The sequence below is a fragment of the Rhinatrema bivittatum genome, chromosome 9 (genome assembly GCF_901001135.1).
Source record: "Rhinatrema bivittatum chromosome 9, aRhiBiv1.1, whole genome shotgun sequence".
Taxonomy (NCBI): Eukaryota; Metazoa; Chordata; class Amphibia; order Gymnophiona; family Rhinatrematidae; genus Rhinatrema; species Rhinatrema bivittatum.
The window spans coordinates 227,719,086-227,743,153 of NC_042623.1; the positions used below are offsets into that span (position 1 = coordinate 227,719,086).

At 47.5% G+C, this 24,068-nt stretch overlaps 1 protein-coding gene across 1 annotated transcript in view; it reads right to left on the reverse strand.

The window, feature by feature from the left end:
- Window positions 1–24,068, reverse strand: part of LOC115099257 (probable cation-transporting ATPase 13A4) — a 257,489-nt gene that overhangs the window by 126,525 nt on the left and 106,896 nt on the right. The window contains exon 18 of the mRNA XM_029616766.1: window positions 7,833–7,957. Within this exon, the coding sequence (XP_029472626.1) occupies window positions 7,833–7,957 (125 nt within the window). The remainder of the gene's footprint in view (window positions 1–7,832; window positions 7,958–24,068) is intronic.

Sequence of the window (24,068 nt, forward strand, 5' to 3'; positions counted from 1 at the left end):
AATAACAAAATAAAATCAGCTGAAAAAGGATGCTGGCCCTTTAAATTTTCCTGAGGGGGGGGTACCCAAGGGAGCAGGGAAGGCTGTAAACAAATTGTGAGGAGACCCAGGGCAAAAGTCCTGCGGGAATAACTGAGAAGGGAGATCCCCTACCCCTGCCGAGTTATCTGCATCGGCATCTGTAGCTCTTAAATAGCTGCCGTTCCCGTGTTCCGTGGGAGTGGGGCAGGTGGAATACTACGAGGCAGCATCAGGCACTCGCACCACGGGACCGATGTGCCTGCCTCCCACTTCCGTCAGCTGATGCCGCTTATGGGCCCGGGAAGACACCGGGAGCAGAGGCCATCTCAGGAGAGTCATGCTGCCGGCTCCCTACAGGCTTTACAGGCCGAAGCGCGCGGCATCACCACACTCACCATGCTGTAAGGGAGGGGTGGCCGCCAAAGTAAACACCCGGAGTGCGGGAGGCCGAAGAAGAGCAGCGCAGCTCTAAAAAAATAATGCGGATCACTCCGTTTTATTTATTTATTTTTTTAATCGCGTTGGCCTCACCAGAGCACAACCCGCGGATGTCTCTGGGCCAGGGGGGGAGGGACCAGCCCACCGGTAAATCCCCCTCAGTCACTCACTGGCTGCTGCTCCTGGTACACTGAAGTGAAGAGAAAACTAGCTGGCAGGCCTACCACCAAGGTGAAATAACTCGTCTCCTCAGGAGGCCCAGCTCTTCTATTTTTTTTTTTTGAAACTTTGTTTCAGCCAGACAAATTTAAAAGATTCCTGTCACAGCCACTTTTCTTTTTTTTTTTTTTTTTTAATAGAATCAATTAGCCAGGACTGCAGGTTCTGCACCTTCATCTGCTGGAGACAGAGAAATACTGAAGGGGCTGCAGGAGGCGCATCCTGCTTACAGGAGTGCCCTTCAAGTTTTTCTCTGTCTGCATCTGCTGGAAGGGAGGCATAACCCAGCAGTGTGGGCTGATCCGGGTATGTACAGGGAATGAGCCTTCAGAATACTTTACAGTGGCTTTCAGAGCGAAAACAAACTTGTCCCACTTATTGTTTTCAAAGTGTTTGCATTCCTCCCCGAGACAGACTTCAAGAGTTTATTTATTTATAAAACTTTTATATATCATAGTTTGGAACATGCCGTCACAACAGTTTACAGGTAAGAAAATAAAAATAGAAAAATGAGAAGACTGTAAAGTAATAAAAACTGGTGCAACAATTCAAGACAATAAATAATAATATATAATCATTATAATCTAATACAATAAAAGTGCTTAAAGAATATTTAACTAACGGATTAAGTTAAAAAACAAGCCATCTAAAAACCTAGATATTTAATAAAAGAAACAAAAATGAAATAGCAATTTATTGTAAAATTAAAAATAATTAAATTTATCAAACACTAAAAACTCAATTAAATGTAATCAGCTATAATCCAGATAAAATATCACTAAAAAATAATGCAGTGCAGTGAAATGAAATTAGATCGTTAGCCGATGCCCTCTTTGAAAGCTTGCTCAAATAGCCAGGTTTTTAGCTGTTTTCGGAATAATTTTAAGTCATTCTGTAATCTCAGGGGGATTGGAAGAGTGTTCCACAATCTAGGTCCTGCTAGGGAGATTGCTCTTTCTCTGACCGTAGTGAGTCATGCTGTAGAAATTGAGGGTATTGATAAGAGCCCTTTATTCACTGCTCTAAGGTTGTGTTGGGGTGTGTGGAGATGCACCACCGCGTTCAGCCATTCCACCTGATTGCCATAAATTGCTTTATGCAAAATACAGAGTACCTTATACTCTATGGGGTACATTTTAAAAAACAGCATGCGCGCGTACTTTTGTTCGCGCACCAGGCGCAAACAAAAGTACGCGGGATTTTATAAGATACGCGTGCCGCCCGTTCCCCTCCCTTCCCCTACCTAACCCACCCCCCAGGCCCTATCTAAACCCCCCCTACCTTTATTCGAAAAGTTACGCCTGCCTCCGGGCAGTAGTAACTTACGTGCGCCGGCTGTCTGCTGGCACGGCAGGCCCCGACACAGGCCGCTGTGTCGGGGTACTCGGCCACGCCGCTGGACTGCCCACACGCCCCCGAACACACCCCCGAGTCGACACCACGCCCCCTTGTCACGCCCCTGACCGCCCCTTTTTGTGAGCCCAGGGACTTGCGCTCGGCACGCGCAGGGGCATTTTAAAAGGGTTACGCGCGTACCCCTTTTAAAATCCAGCCCTATACATTTTTCAGTTGGTAGCCAGTGTAAAGATTTGAGAATGGGAGTGATGTGTTCCGTTTTTTTGCATCCAGTCAGTATTCTGGCAGCAGCATTTTGCAGGATCTGTAATGGTCGGATCGTAGATTTGGGTAAACCTAACATGAGGGAATTACAGTAGTCCGTGCCAGTGAATATTAGTGATTGTAGAATTGTTCTAAAGTCATTGTGATGTAAAAGTGGTTTAAGATGCTTGAGCATTACTAGTTTATAGAAACACAGAAATGACGGCAGAAGAAGACCAAACGGCCCATCCAGTCTGCCCAGCAAGCTTCGCACTTTATTTTTTTTCTAATACTTATCTGTTTCTCTTGGCTCTTAGTAACCTTTTGGTTCTATTTCCCTTCCACCCCCACCATTAATGTAGAAAGCAGTGTTGGAACTGCATCTAAGTGAAATATCTAGCTTAATTAGTTAGGGGTAGTAACCGCTGCAATAAGCAAGCTACACCCATGCTTATTTGTTTACCCAGACTATGTAATTCAGTCTTTGTTGATTGTTGTCTGTATATAGATCCACATTTCTTCATTCCCCCTGTCGTTGAAGCAGAGAGTTATGCTGGATATGCATTGAAAGTGAAGTAGCAGACTTTCTCCCCTGCCATTGAAGCAGAGAGCTATGCTGGATATGTGTGAAGTAGCGGTCTTTCGCCCCTGCCGTTGAAGCAGAGAGCTATGCTGGATATGCGTGAAGTAGCGGTCTTTCGCCCCTGCCGTTGAAGCAGAGAGCTATGCTGGATATGCGTGAAGTATCGGTCTTTCTCCCCAACATGGTTTACTAAAACCTTCTTTAATCTTAAGTGATATATGTTGTTTAAAATTTAGTTCAGGGTCAATCCACATACCGAGGTCTCTGACTATCTGCTAAGTTTACTGAAATTTTATCACGATGCATTGTATTATTTGTCTCTGATGCTGAGATTTTCCTTTCGAGGAGGATAACTTCAGTCTTTTCAAGATTCAGGCTGAGTCTCAAGTGGGTTAGTAATTGATAATATTAAGGTACATATTGGTGAGTTTAAAAACCTGTTCAATTGTGTCAGTAACCGGGATGAGGATCTGGATGTCATCTGCATAGACAAAGTATGTTAATCCGAGACCAGAAAGGAGCTGGATTAATGGAAGTAAGTAAATGTTAAATAGAGTAGCTAAAAGCGCTGAGCCTTGCGGCACTCCAGTATCAAGTGATATTATTTCGGATTTGGAGGAGTTAATGTCGACTAAAAAGGTACTATTACTCAGATAAGAAGTGAACCAGTGTAGAGTGGAACCGGTGAGACCAATTTCAGCTAGTCTGCGAATGAGTGTATTGTGATTGACCGTGTCGAAAGTGGCGGAAAGATAACGTAAGATAAAAAGAAATCTCTGGCCATTGTCAAAACTTCTCATAATAGTGTCTGTTAGAGAAAGAAGAAGAGTCTCTGTACTGAAATGTTTTCTAAAACCATGTGGGTTGGGTAAATAATATCATTATTTTCCAAGTGTTCTGAGAGTTGTTTAAGCACTATCTTTTCAATTAGTTTTGCAAGGAAAGATAAATTTGAGATTGGTCGATAATTATTGAGAACAGTAGGGTCTAAATTCGTTTTTTTAATAATGGGTTTAATTATTGCTAATTTAAGTACATCGGGTAGGGTGCCTTCTTCTAAAGATATGTTGATTATTGCTGTAACGGTTGGGGCGATTGGTGGAATTAATTCCTTTAGTGCTAATATAGGTATCTCGTCAAGTAAATGGTTTGCAGGATCTAAAGATTTAATTAGCACGTCTATTGCTAAAGCGGAGACTATATCAAAGTTGATCCATTTTTTCATGTCTTTATTTATCAAGGCAATGTCTAGAATTTCGATCAGATTGGCAATTTTATTTTTAAAGAATTTGGCGAGGTCTTAACTGAAATTGTTATTATTCTCGGCGTTAGATAGGATATTTTAATATGTTAATTTTTTTACTATATTAAAAAGAGTTTTTGGACTGTGTGCAAATTTTAGTATTTTTTTACTATAATATTCTTAGTTCTGTTTATCAGATTTTTATAATGAGCAAGATAAATATGGTAATTTGTTAGGGTTTGATTACATTTCATTTTCCGCCACACTCTTTCTTCCTTAATATAAGTTTAGCGTCTTGAAACACAATTCCATCTGGTTTCTCAGCACTAGGTCCTGGAATCTCTGAAGGCTGGCCAGAATTGTAGATAGCATGGAATATAAGTATTTTAACTAAACAAACAAACAAATATTATAGGACATTCACAATAAAAAAAAAATTCCATATTTTTTGCCAGGAAAAACATTGCTCTTGGCTATTAGAATTCTGCACTATTCAATAAAATTCTTTTGCATTAGATTATGGACCTCATGTAAGTTCTACCTGACCCAGAATTTGTAAATAAATAAAATATAGAAAAGTGTTAAAAACTCACATGTTTAGAGAAGCTTTTAGAAGATGTACTATTTTGCATTTTAATTTGTTCTTCTGTTATGTTGCTTTAGATTTTAATATGTTGTAATCCACCTCAAACAAATACTTTGGTATGAATGCAGAATATTAAGAATTTGTAAATAAATAAATAAATACATAAATAAATAAATCTGTTTCATATCTGAAACTGAAGCCCTGGTTCTAGAATAGGATGAAGCTGGAATTGTTTCACATGGATGGAGTCTGGCTGGATCAAGCTTCCTGAATAACAGGCGGCAAAATATGGAGCCATATTCCTCACACACTCACAGGGATACCCTGCCCTGCTGGTGGTGACATTCACCCAGTCTGTTGGCTACAGCTGCCTTCCCATAGGTGAGCTACAGTGGGTTCAGTTCCTTTGTGCTAGGGTCTCAGCACCCTCATTACTACCCCAGCTACAGCCCGGTACTGGAGTACAATTCCCAGTCAAGGTAGGAGGAAGCTTCTGGGTTCCTTTCCACCCACACAATGTACTTCTCCAGCCCTGGCATGGCTCAGCCCCAAGCCCCCCACCTCAACATCCTCCACAGAATCTGCACCTGGAGGATGAGGACCTGGGAATCCCCCCGGCAGCTACTTTCATAGGCTCAAACGCACCATTATGTATCCCTTAATGTGTAACTAAACATATGTTTCACCTGCCTTGGGATGGAGGGAAAGCATAGGGATGTATACAGTTAATGTATACAGTTAACTCTTATGTTCTTATACGGCTGAGGGGGGATGTGTTTAAAATAATGAGAGGTCTAGAACGGGTAGATGTGAATCGGTTATTTACTCTTTCGGATAATAGAAAGACTAGGGGGCACTCCATGAAGTTAGCATGTGACACATTTAAATTAATCGGAGAAAGTTCTTTTTACTCCAATGCACAATTAAACTCTGGAATTTGTTGCCAGTGGATGTGGTTAGTGCAGTTAGTATTAGAGATGTGAATCGTGTGCCCGATCGTTTTAACGATCAGGTTTGGATGGAGGGAGAAAAAAAATCGGATCGTTAGAGATGTGAATTGGAATCGGTTCCGATTCCAATTCACATTGTTAATTTTTTAGAAAGGCCTGAGCAGATAAAAAAAACCCCACCCCGACCCTTTACAAATGACCCCTTTGCTCTCCCACCCTCCCAAACCCCCCCAAAATGTTAAATTACCTGGTGGTCCAGTGGGGGGTGGGGGAGGGGCCCGGCACGATCTCCCGCTCTCGGGCCATCGGCACCATTTTGGCTACCACTGATAAAAATGGCGCCGATGGCCCGATAAAAAAAACCCCACCCCGACCCTTTACAAATTACCCCTTTGCTTCTCCCACCCTCTCGACCCCCCCAAAAACCTTTTACATGTACCTGGTGGTCTAGCGGGGGGGTCCGTGAGCCATCCCTTCAATTATACCCTCGGTGCCGGTGCTGGACTGGTTTGAAAATGGCGCCGATCGCCTTTGCCCTCACTATGTCACAGGGACATAGGTTTTTGGGGGGGTCGGGAGGGTGGGAGAAGCAAAGGGGTAATTTGTAAAGGGTCGGGGTGGGGTGTTTTTTTTTTTTTTATCGGGCCATCGGCACCATTTTTATCAGTGGTAGCCAAAATGGCGCAGATGGCCCGAGAGCGGGAGATCGCGCCGGGACACCCCCCCCCCACTGGACCACCAGGTAATTTAACATTTTGGGGGGGTTCGGGAGGGTGGGGGAGGGTAAAGGATTGGTTTTAAAGGGTCGGGGTGGGTTTAGGGGTTGTTTTGGTGTGCCGGTTTTCCCGCCCTCCCCCTAAATAATTCCCGTACTCGATTTAACGATTTTTCACGATAAATCGAGGGAATTCCTATTGTATCGAGTCCCTTACTGATTAATGACGATTTTAAAATTATCGGATGATAATTTAAATCGTTAAAAAACGATTCACATCCCTAGTTAGTATAGCTGTGTTTAAAAAAGGATTGGATAAGTTCTTGGAGGAGAAGTCCATTACCTGCTATTAATGAAGTTCACTTAGAAAATAGCCACTGCTATTACTAGCAATGGTAACATGGAATAGACTTAGTTTTTGGGTACTTGCCAGGTTCTTATGGCCTGGATTGGCCACTGTTCGAAACAGGATGCTGGGCTTGATGGACCCTTGGTCTGACCCAGTATGGCATGTTCTTATGTTCTTCTTATGACTGCTCCGCCGACATTATCACATCCTCTTGCCCCTGGTTCACCTAGGTGGGACCTGTGATGTCACAGATCATCCTTCACCACATTGCGAGGTCACATTTGTGATCTCATTTCTAAGATGAGCCGCTCTTGGGATAGGGTTGATTCCAGGGCTGTGGCAGCTTTCATCTTACAGTAATAAATCAGAGGGAATGGTTTAAGGGGATGGGGGCGACCCTGGGTTCTGTTTTCACAGGGTTTGGCTGTGGAGATTTCCCATATGTGGGAATACAATTTTAATTGAAACTTGGCTTTGAAGTTTGGTTTTCAAATGGTAATTAAAAGTAAGATAGACAGGCAGAAGTGCTGCTTGGATTTGCTATACAGTTTCACCCCCCTTGCTTACTTATCATTAGTAAATGAATCTGAATCAGATCCAGAGTCACACCCACCTGCTGAATCTGCCCATGGGGATGACAGTTTTCAATGCCATTTATGTGAGTTAACAGCGATTTACGCAATAAATCGGCTGTATGAAAATTGTCTTCCCTCAATATGGCTATAGGTGCTTGAATTGTACCACAAAATATATACACTGAGACTCGTTTAGGGGAGGTGCAATCCCAGGCTGTGTTTTGGGCAGGATCAGAAAAGATACAGGCAGATTTTTTTTCCAGGACTACATGCACAAAAAGCAGGTGCCAAAGTCCATGCATGTTTTGTACCTTAGGTAAGTTTCAAAGTGCAATTACATGCGGGTGAGGATATCTCCCAGCTAACACCCGACTCTTGAAACATAAAGGATCCTCATCCCAGTGGAAGTGTCTTCCCTCGGGCACCTGTCTCTGAAATGCATACTGCATACTCTCTTTTAGAAACTTGTCAGAAACACAAAGTCTGTGGGCCAAAAAAAGTAGCCGCAGACATTGTCCCAAAGCAGAGAGTCTGAAGACTGGCCCCTTCGATACCTGTAATCATCACCGTTCTGATCCTGGCGCTGCACAGCTCCTGCAAGACGGGTTTGGTTTCTACTTTCAGCCGATTCTCCATTATCAGAAGACCAATGAATATCAGATTTGACTCCACTTCTTCCCTGAGAGAAAGACATAAGATCTGAAATCTGGTGTCACTGTCTGCCACTTGTGATAATGCTAAAAGGGACAACGTCAGGGTTGTTAAACTGAAAATCTGAAAATAAAAGCCTTGCTAATCTGGTCCTGTTCATTACTACTTATTTAGAAAAGCCCTAGGTCAGGGCTTCCCAAACTGAGGGTTGGGATCAGAGGCGTAGCAAGGTTCTCTGGCACCTGGGGGCCAATGCATGTGTTGTCTCCTCTGCAGGCCCCCCTCCCCTCCATCATCCGCCATCACATCACCACACGGCACCACCGAACAGGGTCTCTTCTCTGGGGAGGGATGGGAACCCCGCCAGCATGTCACCACAGGGTGCTGCCATGCAGGGACATTGTTAAATTTTCTGCAGCCCTGTGCGAACAATTACTGAGCTGACCCCTCCTCATTGTGTTTTTTTTTTACATTTAATTTGTATTCTTTTACTAATCAGGGTCAGTGCAAGGGTATTAGGCACCCTAAGTGAATCTTACAGCTTTGTGCCCAGCCTTCCTCTTACCACGGCCCTCTCTACACACAGTTTCAAATGAATTTATAATAAAAGATTTTACATGAAAAAACACAATCTTTTGAAATAATAATATCAGAACAGCATGCACATGCACAGCTGTGGTGTCAACCAGAAAACCCTGCATAAAAGCTCAAAAGACCCTTATAACATATATGGTATTAGGACTATTGTATTGAATGTTGGGTGTGGGTTTGGTCCTCAGAAAGCCATAAGCAAATTAAATTACAATTACAATATAATAAACCTCCCATTCCAAAACAGCACTGACCGCCAGCACTCAAATCATTACAACCCTATGAAAAGGTGATCCTGCAAACATTATACCAGGCCCTAAAACACCAATATACATCCTATTAGGAAAACAGAACAATCCAAGCTTCTATAGATCCCTACACAGAAATGACACATTAGCAGAATACATAACTTCAATCACACAAGCAGAACATAGTCAGACCCTCACCAAATACAGAATAAAGTGACCATAAAGTAGTAATACAAACATGCAGACAAAAACTGAACTGTAAACCATAACAGGCCAGACTATGTATGCAGCGCAACAATGGAAAATCAGAAACATTACAATTCCTCATAAAACATCAAACAATAAAATCAGGAAATATAAATCATCAGTAGAAGTAAAATCATACTAATAAAAAGAATATTTCAAAACAGCTGACAAAAAGAACAGCATCCAATAATATAAAATTCATATAAATTTTCCAAAGACCTATAAAATATTTCAAAACAGCAGCCACATACACCACCCAATGCTTAAAACTTAAAGAAAAAACGATAAACACCCCTGCTGTCCATACCTGGAATCTTTTGATTTCCAGATGTCCTGAGAGTTTTGTAGATTAGCAGGGGAAAGGAGAGAGATTATTATTCACAGTCTTTCTCCTCTCTCTCATATATATACGCATGCTGAATCACAGAACATGCTCTTACACACACAGAACGGAGACAGACATGCTCTCATACACATAGACAAGCTCTCTCACACATATACACACAAATATGTTCTCACACACATGCAGACAAATATACTCCCCCTGCCCCCCTGGTTGAGACCCAATATGGCGTTGCAAAAACTTCAGCTGGGTTCACAAGTGCCTCAAAATGGCAGCACTCTTCAGTCTCCAGCAGCAGCAGCATTAGTATTGGAAGGAAGCATGTGGCATGTGAGCCAGCACATGTTCACAGGATCTGCAGCAGCCTCGCACTTGCATGAGTTTCTGTGGTAACTGGAAGCTCTGCATGATGAGGGATTGGAGCCACTGCTGGGCCTGGGAGCTTGCATTGGCTCAAAAGCCCCATGATGACTTTCCTTACTAATGCTGCTACTGCCTGTACATCATTGTCAGGCTTGGGCCTGCCATGGGGGTGTAGGGGTGTTGAATGTGCACGGGCTGGTGAATATTGCCATGGCTCCTTTCTCCTCATTACTCAGTACTCATCCTCATCCAGTTTCTCCTCATCCAACATAGCAAAGAAAAATGTTGTCTCTGTCATCAGCCTGTCCTCTCTTCTCACCAGCTGTCATTGATCTTTGGTCTGGCCCGGCCCAGGGCAATGTTTAGAGAAGGAACTGTTTGTCAGAAGGGATCAGATGCAGGAGAGGGATTGGCTATGGAGGGTGAGAGGGGTTATGAAAGAAGCTTGACTGATGGAGGCAATGCGAGAGAAGGGTTTGAGAGGAGGTGGTGAGTCTGGGAGGTGATAGAGAGGGGATGGGGATGACAGTGAGGAGGGAATGAGGGATGAGGTGAGATGCAGGAAATGACCAAGGATCGGTTTTGGAATTATGAAAAAGATTTGGGGATGAGAGAGGATCAGCTGGGAGAATGCATAAAGGGCTGAAGGGGTGAAAAAGAGGGTGAGCTGGGAGGATATAAGAGAGGATCAGCTGGTGCGGTAGAGGATGAGAGAGGACATCCACTGGAGGGGAGGCGTTCTCTGAAGGAGGTGGAGGTTGAAGGAGAGGATCAACAAGAGAGGATCAGCTGAATTGTGGTGAGAGTGGAGAGATTGTTCGTGGAGAAGCACACCATTGCTAATTTGTTGTGCTCATCCTCATCTTCTGGGGTCCTGTGAATTTTCAAGAGCTAAAATGGTCACATTGGCTAAAGGTTTGCAAATCCATGCCCTAGATACTTCTTTTAACCTTGCTACTTATACTTAAATGAATATTTTAATTTTAGTTTACTCTTACAGTCAAAATTCCAATAAATTACCTAACGTTAATTACACAAAAGTATTCAAAAAAGGTTGCCAACAGATTCTGCACTTAATTATATTTCACCACTACTGCATCAAAGGAAGAATATACCACAGAAAAATGATTTCCCTCTTGAAAAAAAACCCTTGCTCTCCAAAACTATCTACAGAACCTGAATGTAATACGCTTTGAAGTACTGAAAAGTAGAATATAAATAAAAGAAATAAAAAGAAATAAATAATGGGAAATAGAAAAGAGGTCCTCACTTATGTTAATTTTGCAGAACTGGTATCTGTTCTGCAAAATTAACACAAAGTGCATAAGCAATCAAGTAAATGAAATTATTCTACACGTGGCAATTTTTCCTTATGCTGTAAGAAAAAAAGATATTGGAATGATTCAGGATATTCATCTCTCGTGCAGCATTACTTCTGTGCAGAGCAATGTTGAGATTACTTACCTGGTAATCTTGTTTTCCTTAGTGTAGACAGATGGACTCAGGACAAATGGGATAATATCCGCGTGCTAGCAGTTGGAGACGGATCTGACGTCAGCACGGGGGCGTGTATATATCCCCACAGGAAGCGCAGCTGTTCAGTAATCTTCCTTGCAAAAGCTGTTATGGATGTGTGTACTGACGCTCAGTGAAAAGTAAAGAAAAAAGTGAAAACAGGCCTCCCCTGACCGATTGACAGTGGCTGGAGACCGCCAGCCTTCCCAACCGGAAGGCGTGGACATTGGCAGAGCGTACGCTCTTAGGAAAACAAATGTCAAAGGCTTACCTGGAATCGGTGAAAACCCATGTACACAGGCAGCTGGGCGGGATGCTGAGTCCATCTGTCTACACTAAGGAAAACAAGATTACCAGGTAAGTAATCTCAACATTTCCTGGCGTGTAGCCAGATGGACTCAGGACAAATGGGATATACCAAAGCTTTACACCCTGCCTGGGCGGGAGGCTGCCTAAGGACCATGTAGTACCGCCCTCGCAAAAGCCGAGTCCTCCCTGGCCTGGACATCCAGACGGTAGAACCGAGAAAAGGTATGGAGGGAGGACCATGTCGCCGCTTTACAGATGTCCTCCGGTGACAGCATCCGGGATTCAGCCCAAGACGCCGCTTGGGCTCTGGTAGAATGAGCCTTAACCTGTAGAGGCGGGCCTTCCCAGCCTCCACGTAGGCGGCTCTGACAACGTCTTTAATCCAGCGGGCAATGGTGGGCCGAGAGGCCGCTTCACCTTGCTTCTTCCCGCTGTGTAGGACGAACAGATGGTCTGTCCTCCGCAGGTCTTGCGTCATTGTCAGATACCTGGGCAGCAATCTGCCAATGTCGAGATGGCGTAATAAACGGCCTTCTTCAGATTTCCTCAAACCTACTGTGGTAGGCAAGGATATGGTTTAGTTAAGATGAAATTGTGAAACCACTTTAGGGAGAAAGGAGGGAACCGTCCGAAGATGGATAGACTCCGAAGTGATACGTAGAAAGGGATCACGGCAGGACAGTGCTTGTAGTTCAGAGATGCGGCGTGCGGAGCATACGGCCAGCAGGAATACCAACTTCAGGGTTAGAGACCGTAGAGACAAGCCCCGAAGGGGTCGGAAGGTAGATCCCGCGAGGAAATCCAGAACTAGATTAAGGTTCCATAAGGGTACAGGCCACTTTAGTGGCGGACGAATATGCTTGACGCCGTGCAGGAAACGAGAAACATCAGGGTGCTTGGCGATGGTCTTGCCACCTCTCCTGGGCCCATAGCACGATAGTGCCGCTACCTGAACCTTGATGGAGCTGAGGGAGAGACCCTTCTGAAGCCCATCCTGCAGAAAATCCAACACAATAGGAATAGTGGCGGCATGTGGACTGGTGCCAAGAGAGTCGCACCATGCTTCAAAAATTCTCCAGATTCGTACGTAGGTGAGGGATGTGGAAAACTTGCGAGCCCGGAGGAGTGTATTAATCACAGGCCCCGAGTAACCCTTATTCTTCAGTCGAGCCCTCTCAATGGCCAGACCGTAAGAGAGAACTGAGCCGGATCCTCGTGCAGAATGGGACCTTGACGTACAAGGTCCCGGAGAGGAGGCAGGGGGAGAGGCTCCCCTGCCAGTAGGCGTCTGAGGTCCGCGTACCAGGGCCTTCTTGGCCAGTCCGGGGCCACCAGCAGAACTAGGCCCTGGTGTGACCGAATCCTGTGGATGAGGGCACCCAGTAGAGGCCACGGGGGAAAGGCATATAGGAGAGTCCCCGGAGGCCACGGCTGGACCAGAGCATCGATGCCGTGCGAGCACGGGTCGCGTCTGCGGCTGAAGTAGCTGGGTACCTGAGCATTGGACTTGTCTGCCAGTAAATCCATGTCCGGAATCCCCCAGTGATCGACAATCATCTGGAAAGCTGTGGGGGACAGCTGCCACTCGCCTGGATTCAGGCTCTCTCTGCTGAGGAAGTCTGCTGTGGTATTGTCCTTCCCGGCAATGTGGACGGCAGAGATGTCCCACAGATTCGCCTCTGCCCAAACCATTAGTGGGGCGATTTCTAGAGATACCTGTCGGCTTCTGGTTCCGCCCTGACGGTTGATGTAGGCCACCGTGGTGGCGTTGTCGGACATCACTCTGACAGCTCCGTGCCGCAGCCGTGGAGCGAAACGAAGGCAGGCCAGTCTGACTGCCCGGGCTTCCAGGCGATTGATGTTCCATGTGGACTCCTCCCTGTTCCACGCCCTTGCGCGGTGAGTTCTTCGCAATGTGCTCCCCAGCCGCTTAGGCTGGCATCCGTGGTGAGCAAGATCCACGTGGGCGCGGACATCCTCGACCCCCTGCTCAGGTGGTCGGACCGCAACCACCACCGCAGCCGGGTCCGAACACGGACCGGTAGAGGGAGGTGCGTGGAATAGGCTTGGTGATGGGGGCTCCAGCGAGAGAGCAGGGAATGCTGAAGTGGTCTCATATGGGCCCGTGCCCAAGGCACCACGTCCAGGGTGGATGCCATGAGACCCAGAACCTGCAGATAATCCCAAGCTAATGGCCGACTGGTTCCCAACAGATACTGGATACGCTGCCGAAGTTTCAACTGTCTCTTGGTCGTAAGACTGACCGTGTCCGCCCGAGTGTCGAACTGTACCCCCAGATACTCTATGGACTGGGAAGGCTGTAGGGAGCTCTTGCTGAGGTTGTTGACCCAGCCCAAGCTTTCCAGAAGGGCGATCACCCTGTCGGTCGTCCGCAGGCTCTCCACTCGGGATTTCGCCCTGATCAACCAGTCGTCTAGGTAGGGATGGACCAAGATCCCTTCCCGCCTGAGTGCCGCCGCCACAACTACGATCACCTTGGTGAATGTCCGTGGGGAGGTGGCCAACCCGAAGGGGAGAGCTCGAAACTGGAAGTGGCGGTCCAGAACCTTGAAGCGTAGGTAGCGCTGATTATCTGGATGTATCGGAATATGAAGATAGGCTTCGGACAGGTCTAATGCCGTGAGGAACTCTCCGGGCTGGACCGCGGCTTTGACGGAGCGCAGAGTTTCCATGCGAAAACGCGGTACCCGTAAGTACCGATTGAGGGATTTGAGGTCCAGAACAGGCCGAAAAGTGCCCCCTTTCTTGGGTACTATGAAATAAATGGAATAGTGTCCAGAATTCACTTCCCAGGCAGGCACTGGGAGGATGGCGTTCAAGGTCAGGAGCCTCGTCAGGGTGGCCTCCAATGCTGCCTTCTTGAGCGGGGAACATGAAGACTCCACGAACTTGTCCGGAGGAAGATGATGAAAGTCCAGATAATACCCCTCTCGGATAACTGCGAGGACCCACTGGTCCGACGTGATCTCGACCCATCTGGGGTAGAAGAGGGTCAACCTGCCCCCTATGGCTTCGTCCCCCAGATGAATCGGCAAATTCTCATTGTGGGATGCGACCGGGACCCACGCCCGGCCCGGTCCCCCTTGTGCGCAGCCTGGACCGAAAGGACTGATTCCTGGCCGGAGGACGCGGCGTCTGATAGCGCCCTCTATATGGAACAAATCGCTGTGAACTCCTGCCCCTGGAGGGCCGTGGAACGGAGCGCTGTCCCCTCCTGGACCGGTCTTCTGGTAGGCGAGGCACAGGAGAGGCACCCCAGGTAGCGACTAGCTTATCAAGGTCACTGCCAAACAGAAACGAGCCCTGAAAAGGCAATTTGGTGAGGCGAGACTTCGAAGGTGCATCAGCGGACCATGGCTGGATCCATAGGTGTCTCCTGGCGGCCACGGAAGACGAGATCCCCTTAGCCATGGTTCGAACCAAATCCGATGCGGCATCGGTGAGGAAGGAAAGAGCGGGCTCCATGTCAGCCGCCGGAGCGTTGTTCCGGACCTGAGACAAGCAGGCACGAGTGACCACCGTGCAACAGGCCGCAATCCTCAAAGAAAGAGCTGCCACCTCAAAATTTTGCTTCAGAATGGCGTCCATCCGCCTGTCATGGGGCTCCCTGAGGGCCGTACCCCCTTCCACAGGAATGGTAGTGCGCTTGACCACAGCGCTAATCAAGGCGTCCACCTGAGGGCAGGCCAGCAGGTCCTGGAGAGCCGGTGCCAATGGGTACATGCCTTTCAGGGCCCGGCCCCCTTAAAAGGAGGCCGCCGGTGCTGCCCATTTCAAATCAATGAGTTGCTGAGCCGCCTGCAAGAAAGGAAAATGGCGGGCTGTAGGACGAAGACCTTCCAGCAGGGGGTTCTGCGCAGAAGGAAACGAAGCACTGGGACCAGTGATATCCAACTCCGCCAGACACTGAGACACGAGGTCCGAGAGGTCCTCCTTAGGGAAAAAGCGCCGCATATTCCTATATGGCGCAATCCCTGGGGGGAGGTCCCCTTCGTCCAGGAGTTCGGACTCGTCCGGCGAAACCTCCTGGTCCGACTGATCGGGACTGTCCAGTGGCGGGAGGTCCCGCTCCCGAGAAGGCCGCGAGGGCCCAGGAACAGGATCCTAGGGGCTGCCATCATGGTGGCAGCTGCAGCATGTGCCGTAGACGCCGCCACTGCAGGAACCGCAGCAACCGCCGGAAGAACAGGCGCAGCAGGGACCGTAGGGCCTGGACGCGAAGTCGTCTGCATCTGGACAAAGGCATGAATTCCCTGAAAAAGATCCACCCAGGAAATGGAAGCAGCCTCAAAACGCCGGTGTACAAGCTCCCCCAGGATTCCTGAGCGGTCGAGACTGCCTCCCAAATCCGGTGTAGCTGCAGGTGAACTGTCAAAAAACTGCGGCTGAGATTGGTCCTGGCCGGAGGGTCCCCCAGCCGCCGCACATTGGGTACATAGGGAGTCGGGGTCAGTACTGCGCGTGGCACGAAGGTGGCATGCAGAGCAGAGGCCTAGAGCTGAAACGTCTAGGGCAAGCGGTGGCGCCGCTGCGGCCGCGGCCGCGAGCTGATCCATGAGCAAAATATAGCAAGCGTGCGCTTCTTATGCGGCAGCAATAGGCGCGGGATAGAACAGGCGCACAATTGCAACAGTGTGCGGCAGCAATAGGCGCCGAGCAGAATAGGCGCACAATAGTAAGCAGGTAGCAATGTACACCCAATGGCAGTCAATAGACATACAGCAGCAATATGCGGCACATACTCACAGTGGCAGCCAATAAGCAAGAACAAGGAGGAAAGAAAGCCGCACCCATTACAGGCGCGGAATACCTGAGTAAGGCCACAAACGGCGTCCTCCACGGCTTGCCACGCCGCCGGTCCTCTAGATAGCGGAGACCTGGGTGAAGAGACGTACGCCGTACCAAATCTTCAGCGCTGCCGGGCAGGATCACAGGCGGTCTCCGGCTGCGAGGGGAAAGGGCCGATACCTTTCACCGCCGCGGTTGAGGCACTGCACCCGCTACCTCGTCCACGCCGGGAGCGAGGGCCTCGGCGGGACCGAGGACTTCCACCTCCGGGGGACCACGGCAGTCACCCCGGGAAGCTCAACTGGGGGGCACGGCCAGAACGGCCCCTGAGGAGCGCGGGGCTCAAAAGGTGTTGAAGAAAGGTGTTGAAGAAAGGTAAAGTAGAATCTAGAAGAGAAGAAAACAAAAATGAAAGTAGGCTTGGAAAGCACGCTGAACCAGCGTGCAGGCACTCCAAACTGCTTTGGAGACGGAAATTACTGAACAGCTGCGCTTCCTGTGGGGATATATACACGCCCCCGTGCTGACGTCAGATCCGTCTCCAACTGCTAGCACGCGGATACTATCCCATTTGTCCTGAGTCCATCTGGCTACACGCCAGGAAAATAAATATATATTCTCTTCTTTTCTGCTTCAGTCAGCAGTATTCTTTTGACTCTGGTACACTTCAATACATTCATGTCAAGTAGCAAAAATGTGTAAACGTTTACTAAAGAAGGAGATTTTATTTCTTAATGCAAAACTGGGACATGGTCTTTGAACTCAGTAGATTGCTTAACAACATCAACAGGGATGAGAAAAAGTTGCAACCCCAGCTATAAAGGTGAGCTAGTTTCCTTGCCCTAGACAAATGTTATAAGACCTTTACTAGGGATCAAGTGATGCAGTAAGCAGAGTGGACGTAAACTCGTCTTGCTCTGGGTGCTGCCCAAGCTCATCCCCCTCCATCGGCCAATACATCCCTCCACCCCAACCACCACCGACAGATAAAATGCAGATTTAAGTGGTTCAGAAGTTAAGAAACCTGGATTTTTCCTGACACAGCCAAGAAATGTACCCCAGAGCTGGTAAAAAAGATAAGGTGTGGCCTTGTGAACCTAAAATGGTGACTGCTGACCTGGTTGCTGACTCAGCCCCATTGGATCCTGCAGTGGTCCTTCAGCTTACAAGCTTACAGCAGCGGTAGTGCAGGCCTTAGACTCTAAGGACTTGATTCATTAAAGCTTTTCTCCCATTCTGTGTCTATGAGAAAAGACATTGATGAATCAGGCCCCATGTTTGATAAAATCAATGACAAACTGAAGGAAACAAGGTCTACTATGGCAGCCTTTAACTGTTGTATCATGGATGGTGAGCAGAGAGTATCAGGGCTGCATGACAACCAATGGAGCCATGAGGAGGCTTTAGCATCTCTGCGATCTGAAGTTAGAAGAGGATGAAGGATATCAAAAATAGATTGCAATGAAATAATCTCTGATTTGTGGGACTGCCAGAGTCTCTGAATGCCGCCAAGCTCCTGGGCTTTTTAAGATACTGCAGCAATTGGGCCTTGGAGAGTTTAATGAGCACCTATGCACTGAGTGCATGCATAGGCTTGGCCTGTAGAAAGATGCTACAGGAAGGCCATGTATGGTGATCACCTGCATTTTGTAATGATTGGCTGGCTGCGGGACGGTTCTGCAACCGGCCACACTCACCCAAAATGCCCTTGCTGTTTCCACACTGCTCCAGAACAACGACTAGCCTCTTTGCAGCCTCCATACCACCATACTATGCCATCGCCGCCACCCATCTTAGGCATGTGTGCATGCACTCACTCCCTATGTATGCCCCGTAACAGGAACCAGTCTTATAGCCTCTCATTGACTTTATCCCTGCTGGGCTATTTTAGCAAGAGCCCCACACCAACTCCTCACCTCAGCAGCAGGTCTTCCTGCAGTCCTTGAAGTGCGTTTTGCTTTCTGCTGGTCTCCAGCCTTGTTCCTGTTCCTGTCTGCCTTGCCCCAGTTCCAGCCTTTCCTTGTTCCTGCCTTGTCTCACCCAGGTCCTCCACCTGCTTGATCTCCTGGTACTGACCTCTTCTACAGACCTTGACCATTCTCTTGCCTGCCTCTGACCTTTGCTACGGACGTCGACTATACCTTGTTAGCTGCCTGCCCTGACCCTTGGCCTATATGTGGTAACTATTTGAACACTGCCTGCCCTGCCCCTCTGCCTGCATCTGGTAACTGTTCATCTTCTATCTGCCCTGATCTCAGCCTGGCTGTGGACTCTCTCCTTGTGACCATTGTTGGGGGATTCTTGTCTTTGTCATGTTGGAACCCAAAAGGTTCAACCTGCAGGGAACAAGGCTAGTACAGGTAAAGGTCCAGCCCAGTCCTAGTCCAGGGCATTTTAACCAGCTGTCGGCATGGGCCTATTAGGCTGCATCAACTACTCCACAGCACAAGGGCTCACAATCATGACTCATTTATTTATTTATTTATAGTATTTATCTTTTGCCTATAACAGGTGTTATGGCTGCCGACTGCAACGTTTCGCAATCGGGGCCGGTCTCTCGTCCGAGGCGGCAGACCGCCTCAGACACCCCCACTGTCATGGCCACTGGCTGCGGTGGTCCGCGACAGGGGCCAAGTGCCTACCTGTGGCGTCGGGCCGCCTCAGGGGCTCCTGCTGGAGCAGGCAGCCCCCTCAGACGCTCCCTGTGCGGCCGCTGCTGAGCCCGGCCGCATGGTTCCTGCTCTGCCGGGCTGACTCCTCCCACTCCGGGTTGAACAGAGCCGCGTGCGCGGCTGAAGATTAAATTTAAAGGGGCCACGACAGGAAGTTGCCGTGGCTCCTCCCTGGGACTCCTCCCTCGGCTCAGGTATTTAAGGCAAGGTTTGCTCCTCAGACCTTGCCTTGGTATTGAGGCTTCTAGTCTGGTTGGTTCCTGAGTTCCGAGTTCCTGGTTCCCGCTTCCTGGTCTTGTTCCTGTTCTTCCGTCCTGCTTCTGCTCTCCTCCCTCATTGGACTGATTCTTCTGGATTGACTCTTGGACCGGCTTCTGACCATTCTCCTGGCTTGCTCCTGGACCGGCTTACGACCTTTCTCTTGGCTTGGACCTTGGACCGGCTTCCGACCCTTTGCCTGACTTGGACCATTGGACCGGCTTTTTCACCATTCTTCGGCCTCCACTCCTGGACTGTCGTACGACTGGCTGGAGGCGCCAACTGTCTGGATCCCATGACCTGCAGGAGGCGCCTGTGTCCAGACCTATCTTCAGTCTTCAGCGATTCTCCTAAGTCCAAGCGGCTCGGGTCCCTACGGGCTCCTCCTGGGGGTATCATGAGCTTCCAGTGGCGAAGTACTCGTTCAACTGCTGATACACCTGGCCTTGCCTTCTGATGGTAGGGACTTAAGAGGGTTGATTCTCTCCTAGGTAGCGCTAACTCTACCTCGGACCAAGGGTCCACCTCCTGGTTTGTAACAAAATACCAAGGGCATGGATCCAGCAGAGGCTTCAGCTCTCCAGGCCATTCCTGGACTGGCCCAGAAGATTATGGAGCAGCAACGGGTATTAGAATCCATGGCATCTTCCTTGGAGCGACTCAAAGCCCGTCTTGATTCAGTAGCTGAGGCTCAGGCAGCCCCTCCACCATTACCACTATCATCTGTGATGCAGGGAAATACCTGTTCAACAATTCCATTACCAATTCCTCCACGCTATTCTGGCGAACCTCGCCTGTGCCAGGGATTCCTCGACCAATGTAGCATGCACTTCCGTCTTCAAGCCTCCCTCTTTCTGGATGATCTTACAAAAACTACATATATCTTGTCTCTGTTAGAGGGTAAGGCCCTGGCCTGGGCTTCTCCCTTCTGGCGACATTCAGACCCAGTCCTGCAAAATCTTCCTAAATTCTTGGAACTGTTCCAAACAGTATTTGACGATCCAGGAAAACAAGTAGTTGCTGGTTCCAATCTTCTGCATCTTCGACAAGGAAGTCAGCCACTGCCTGATTACACCATTGAATTCAGAACACTTGCATCAGAACTCCATTGGGAGGAGAGCTGTCTTCGGACCATATTTTTGGAGGGTTTGTCATCCAGAATTAAAGACGAAATGGCAGCCCGTGGGTTACCTCGATCTTTGGACTCTATTATTGAATTAGTAACCAGGATCGACCACTGTCTACAGGAAAGGGCTCATGAAGGACTGAGCACGAGATGGCACATGGCGGGTACTACTTCTTCTCATCCCTTTCCTTCCATCTCTCGAACTGCATCCACCACAGAGGGGACTGTTGAAGAACTGATGGAGTTAGGTCATGGTTCTCTCTCTCCTGAGGAACGGCAAAGATGCCGTAAAGCAGGCCTCTGTCTATATTGTGGAGGATCAGGCCATCTCATTGCTCGTTGCCCAACGCGTCCGGGAAACTCCCAAGCCTAGGCTCCATCGGGAGGAGTAACCCTAGGCATCACTTCTCCGGCTCCCCCACTAACTCTGCATGTCATCCTGCTTCTCGGAGACCACCAGTTCTCCACTCTGACTCTAGCAGATTCAGGGGCCGGAGGAAGTTTCATCCTGCAAGATGTGGTGGAACAACTGCACATTCCTACTCGTCCATGTCTAAGGCTGTTATAATTATATCTTCCATCCACGGAGATCCCCTGCCGGGGAGAATAACTCATCACATGGTTCCGTTGGATTGCCACATTGCACCGAATCACACTGAACGTATCACCTTCTATGTCATCCAGAAAGCCATTCATCCTATCGTTCTTGGTATTCCGTGGTTACAACGTCACAATCCACAAATCGACTGGACATTGTTAAAATGTATCCACTGGGGTCCAGCATGTCATAAGACTTGCATTAAAGGATCAAAATCCTCCTGTAGTTTCATCTGTACCTCCAGTCTTGAGGGATTGCCTTCCCAGTACAGTCAGTTTGCGGATGTCTTTTGCAAAAAGGCTGCGGACACCTTGCCTCCACACCGAGAATTTGCACTATTAATCTGATTCCTCGAGCTACCCCGCCTCATGGTAGGGTCTGTCCATTATCTGCCTTGGAGACCCGTGCTATGACCGAATATATCCAAGACAATTTACAGAAGGGATTTATTTGGCGATCCAAATTTCCAGCTGGGGCTGGCTTCTTCATTGTTGGGAAAAAAGATGGGACTCTGCGTCCATATATTGATTTCCGTGGGTTAAACACCATCACTATCAAAGACCGATATCAATTGCCGCTAATAGCTGAACTCTTTGACCGTCTACAGGGGGCCAGGGTGTTCTCAAAGTTGGATCTTCGAGGAGCGTATAATCTTATCAGGATACGGGAGGGTGATGAGTGGAAGATGGCTTTCAACACCAGAGATGGACATTATGAATATCTAGTCATGCCTTTCGGATTGACTAATGCTCCGGCAGTATTTCAGCATCTCATCAATAAGATATTCCAAGACCTGCTTTATGTCTGCGTTGTAGTCTATCTAGACGACATTTTGATTTTTTCTTCCGATTTACAGACAACACGTGACTTAGGTTTTACAATGCCTAAGAGAAAATCATCTCTATGCAAAGATTGAAAAATGCATCTTCAAACAAGTCACTACCATTTCTGGGGTATATTATCTCCAAACAAAGCTTTCAGATAGACCCCTCCAAATTGAAATGTATCCAAGAATGGCCCCAACCTAACGGTTTACGTGCGCTCCAGCGCTTCCTTGGTTTCGCTAACTACTATCGCAGTTTTATTCAGAATTTCTCTAAATTGGCTTCACCTCTTACGGCTCTTACTCGTAAAGGGGCAAATATCAAGTCCTGGCCTTTAGAGGCTGAAGAAGCGTTCCTAACGCTCAAGAACTCCTTCCTCAAAAAACCTTGCCTTCAGCATCCTGATCCCAGACATCCATTTGTGATAGAGGTGGATGCCTCAGCTGAAGGAGTAGGAGCTGTCTTAAGCCAGAATGACACTACAGGAACATCTCATCCTTGCTCCTACTTTTCTAAGAAATTTTCGTCGGCTGAACGTAATTACTCCATCGGCGACAAAGAGCTTCTTGCCATTAAACTGGCATTTGAGGAGTGGCGGCAGTGGCTGGAGGGAGCTTAACATAGTATAACAGTCTATACTGACAATAAGAACCTGGTGTACCTCCAACAGGCCCAACGTCTGAACCCAAGTCAAGCTCGTTGGGCGCTCTTTTTCACATGTTTCAACTTTGAACTGCGATATCGACCAGCTAACAAGAACATTAAGGCAGATACTCTATCCCAATCCTTCTCTGCTGAAGATATAGATGAGCCTATTCAACATATTATAGACCCGGCCTGCATCACCCTCTCTGCGACATTCACTGTCCCACCTGGTAAAACGGTGGTGCCTAAAAGACTGCGTAATAAAGTACTGGCCTGGGGGCACGATTCTCAGTTAGCTGGGCATCCTGGACGAGCCCGGACTCAAACACTCCTCCAGCAGTATTTTTGGTGGCCTGAGATGCGCAAAGATATTCGAGCATATGTTGATTCTTGCCCAACCTGTGCTCAACATAAGATTCCTACTGGGAAGACTTGGGTACTTTTACAGCTGTTACCTACTCCCACGAAGCCTTGGACGCATATCTCCACAGAGTTTATTTATTATTTATTTATTTAGTGTTTTTCTATACCGGCATTCGTGATTAAAAATCACATCATGCTGGTTTACAGATAACAGGGGGAGTGAGTCAAATAACAGAACATTAACAAGTGCGAAAGTCGTAAAGTTACATTAAAACAGGGTAAAATCTAACTGTGGGAAAGAATTAGAGCAAGATAACTGATCAGTCAAGGAATAAATATTTACATTATATTGTTAAGTCTCTTAGAGGATGTTATTGTCTTTCAAACGGAATCTGGGAAGGCTTGCTTAAACAGCCAAGTCTTGAGCCTTTTTCTGAAAGTGGGTAGGCATGGTTCTTGTCTCAGATTCGGGGGAATAGAATTCCATATTGATGGTCCGGCTGTGGAGAAGGCTCTGTCTCTAAAAGTTAAATGGTGAGTAGCTTTGGTTTGAGGGACGAGAAGTGATCCTTTATAAGCTTCTCTGATGGGTCTAGTGGAGGTGTGTCGTCTGAGTGGGATTTGTAGATCAAGCATAGCATGGTGTTGGATAGCTTTGTAGATGATGGTGATGGATTTGTGGATAATTCTAAAGTGTATTGGCAGCCAGTGTAAGTTCTTCAGAATGGGAGATATGTGATCTCTTTATTTATATCTTATTTATTATATATTTATTATATTATTTATTATATATTATTTATTTATTATATATTATTTATATTATTTATCTCTTTATTTATAGTTTATTGTGGATCTTCCGCCATCGGAAGGCAACACAGTAATATGGGTAGTAGTGGATCGATTTTCAAAAATGGTCCACTTCATTCCGCTACCCTCCCTCCTGTCAGCTCCTCGCTTGGCCCAACTGTTCATGCTGCATATCTTCCACATCCACGGCCTCCCACAGCACATCGCATCTGATCGTGGCCCTCAGTTCACGGCCCGTTACTGGCTCAATCTCTGCAAGAAGTTTCGCATTTCTTTGGACTTTACCACTGCGTTTCACCCACAAGCAAACAGTCAGGCAGAACGTACAAATCGTACTTTAAAACAATTTCTTCGGATGTATGTCAACTCCCGTCAGGACGATTGGGCGATACTTCTCTCTTGGGCTGTGTTCTCCCACAACT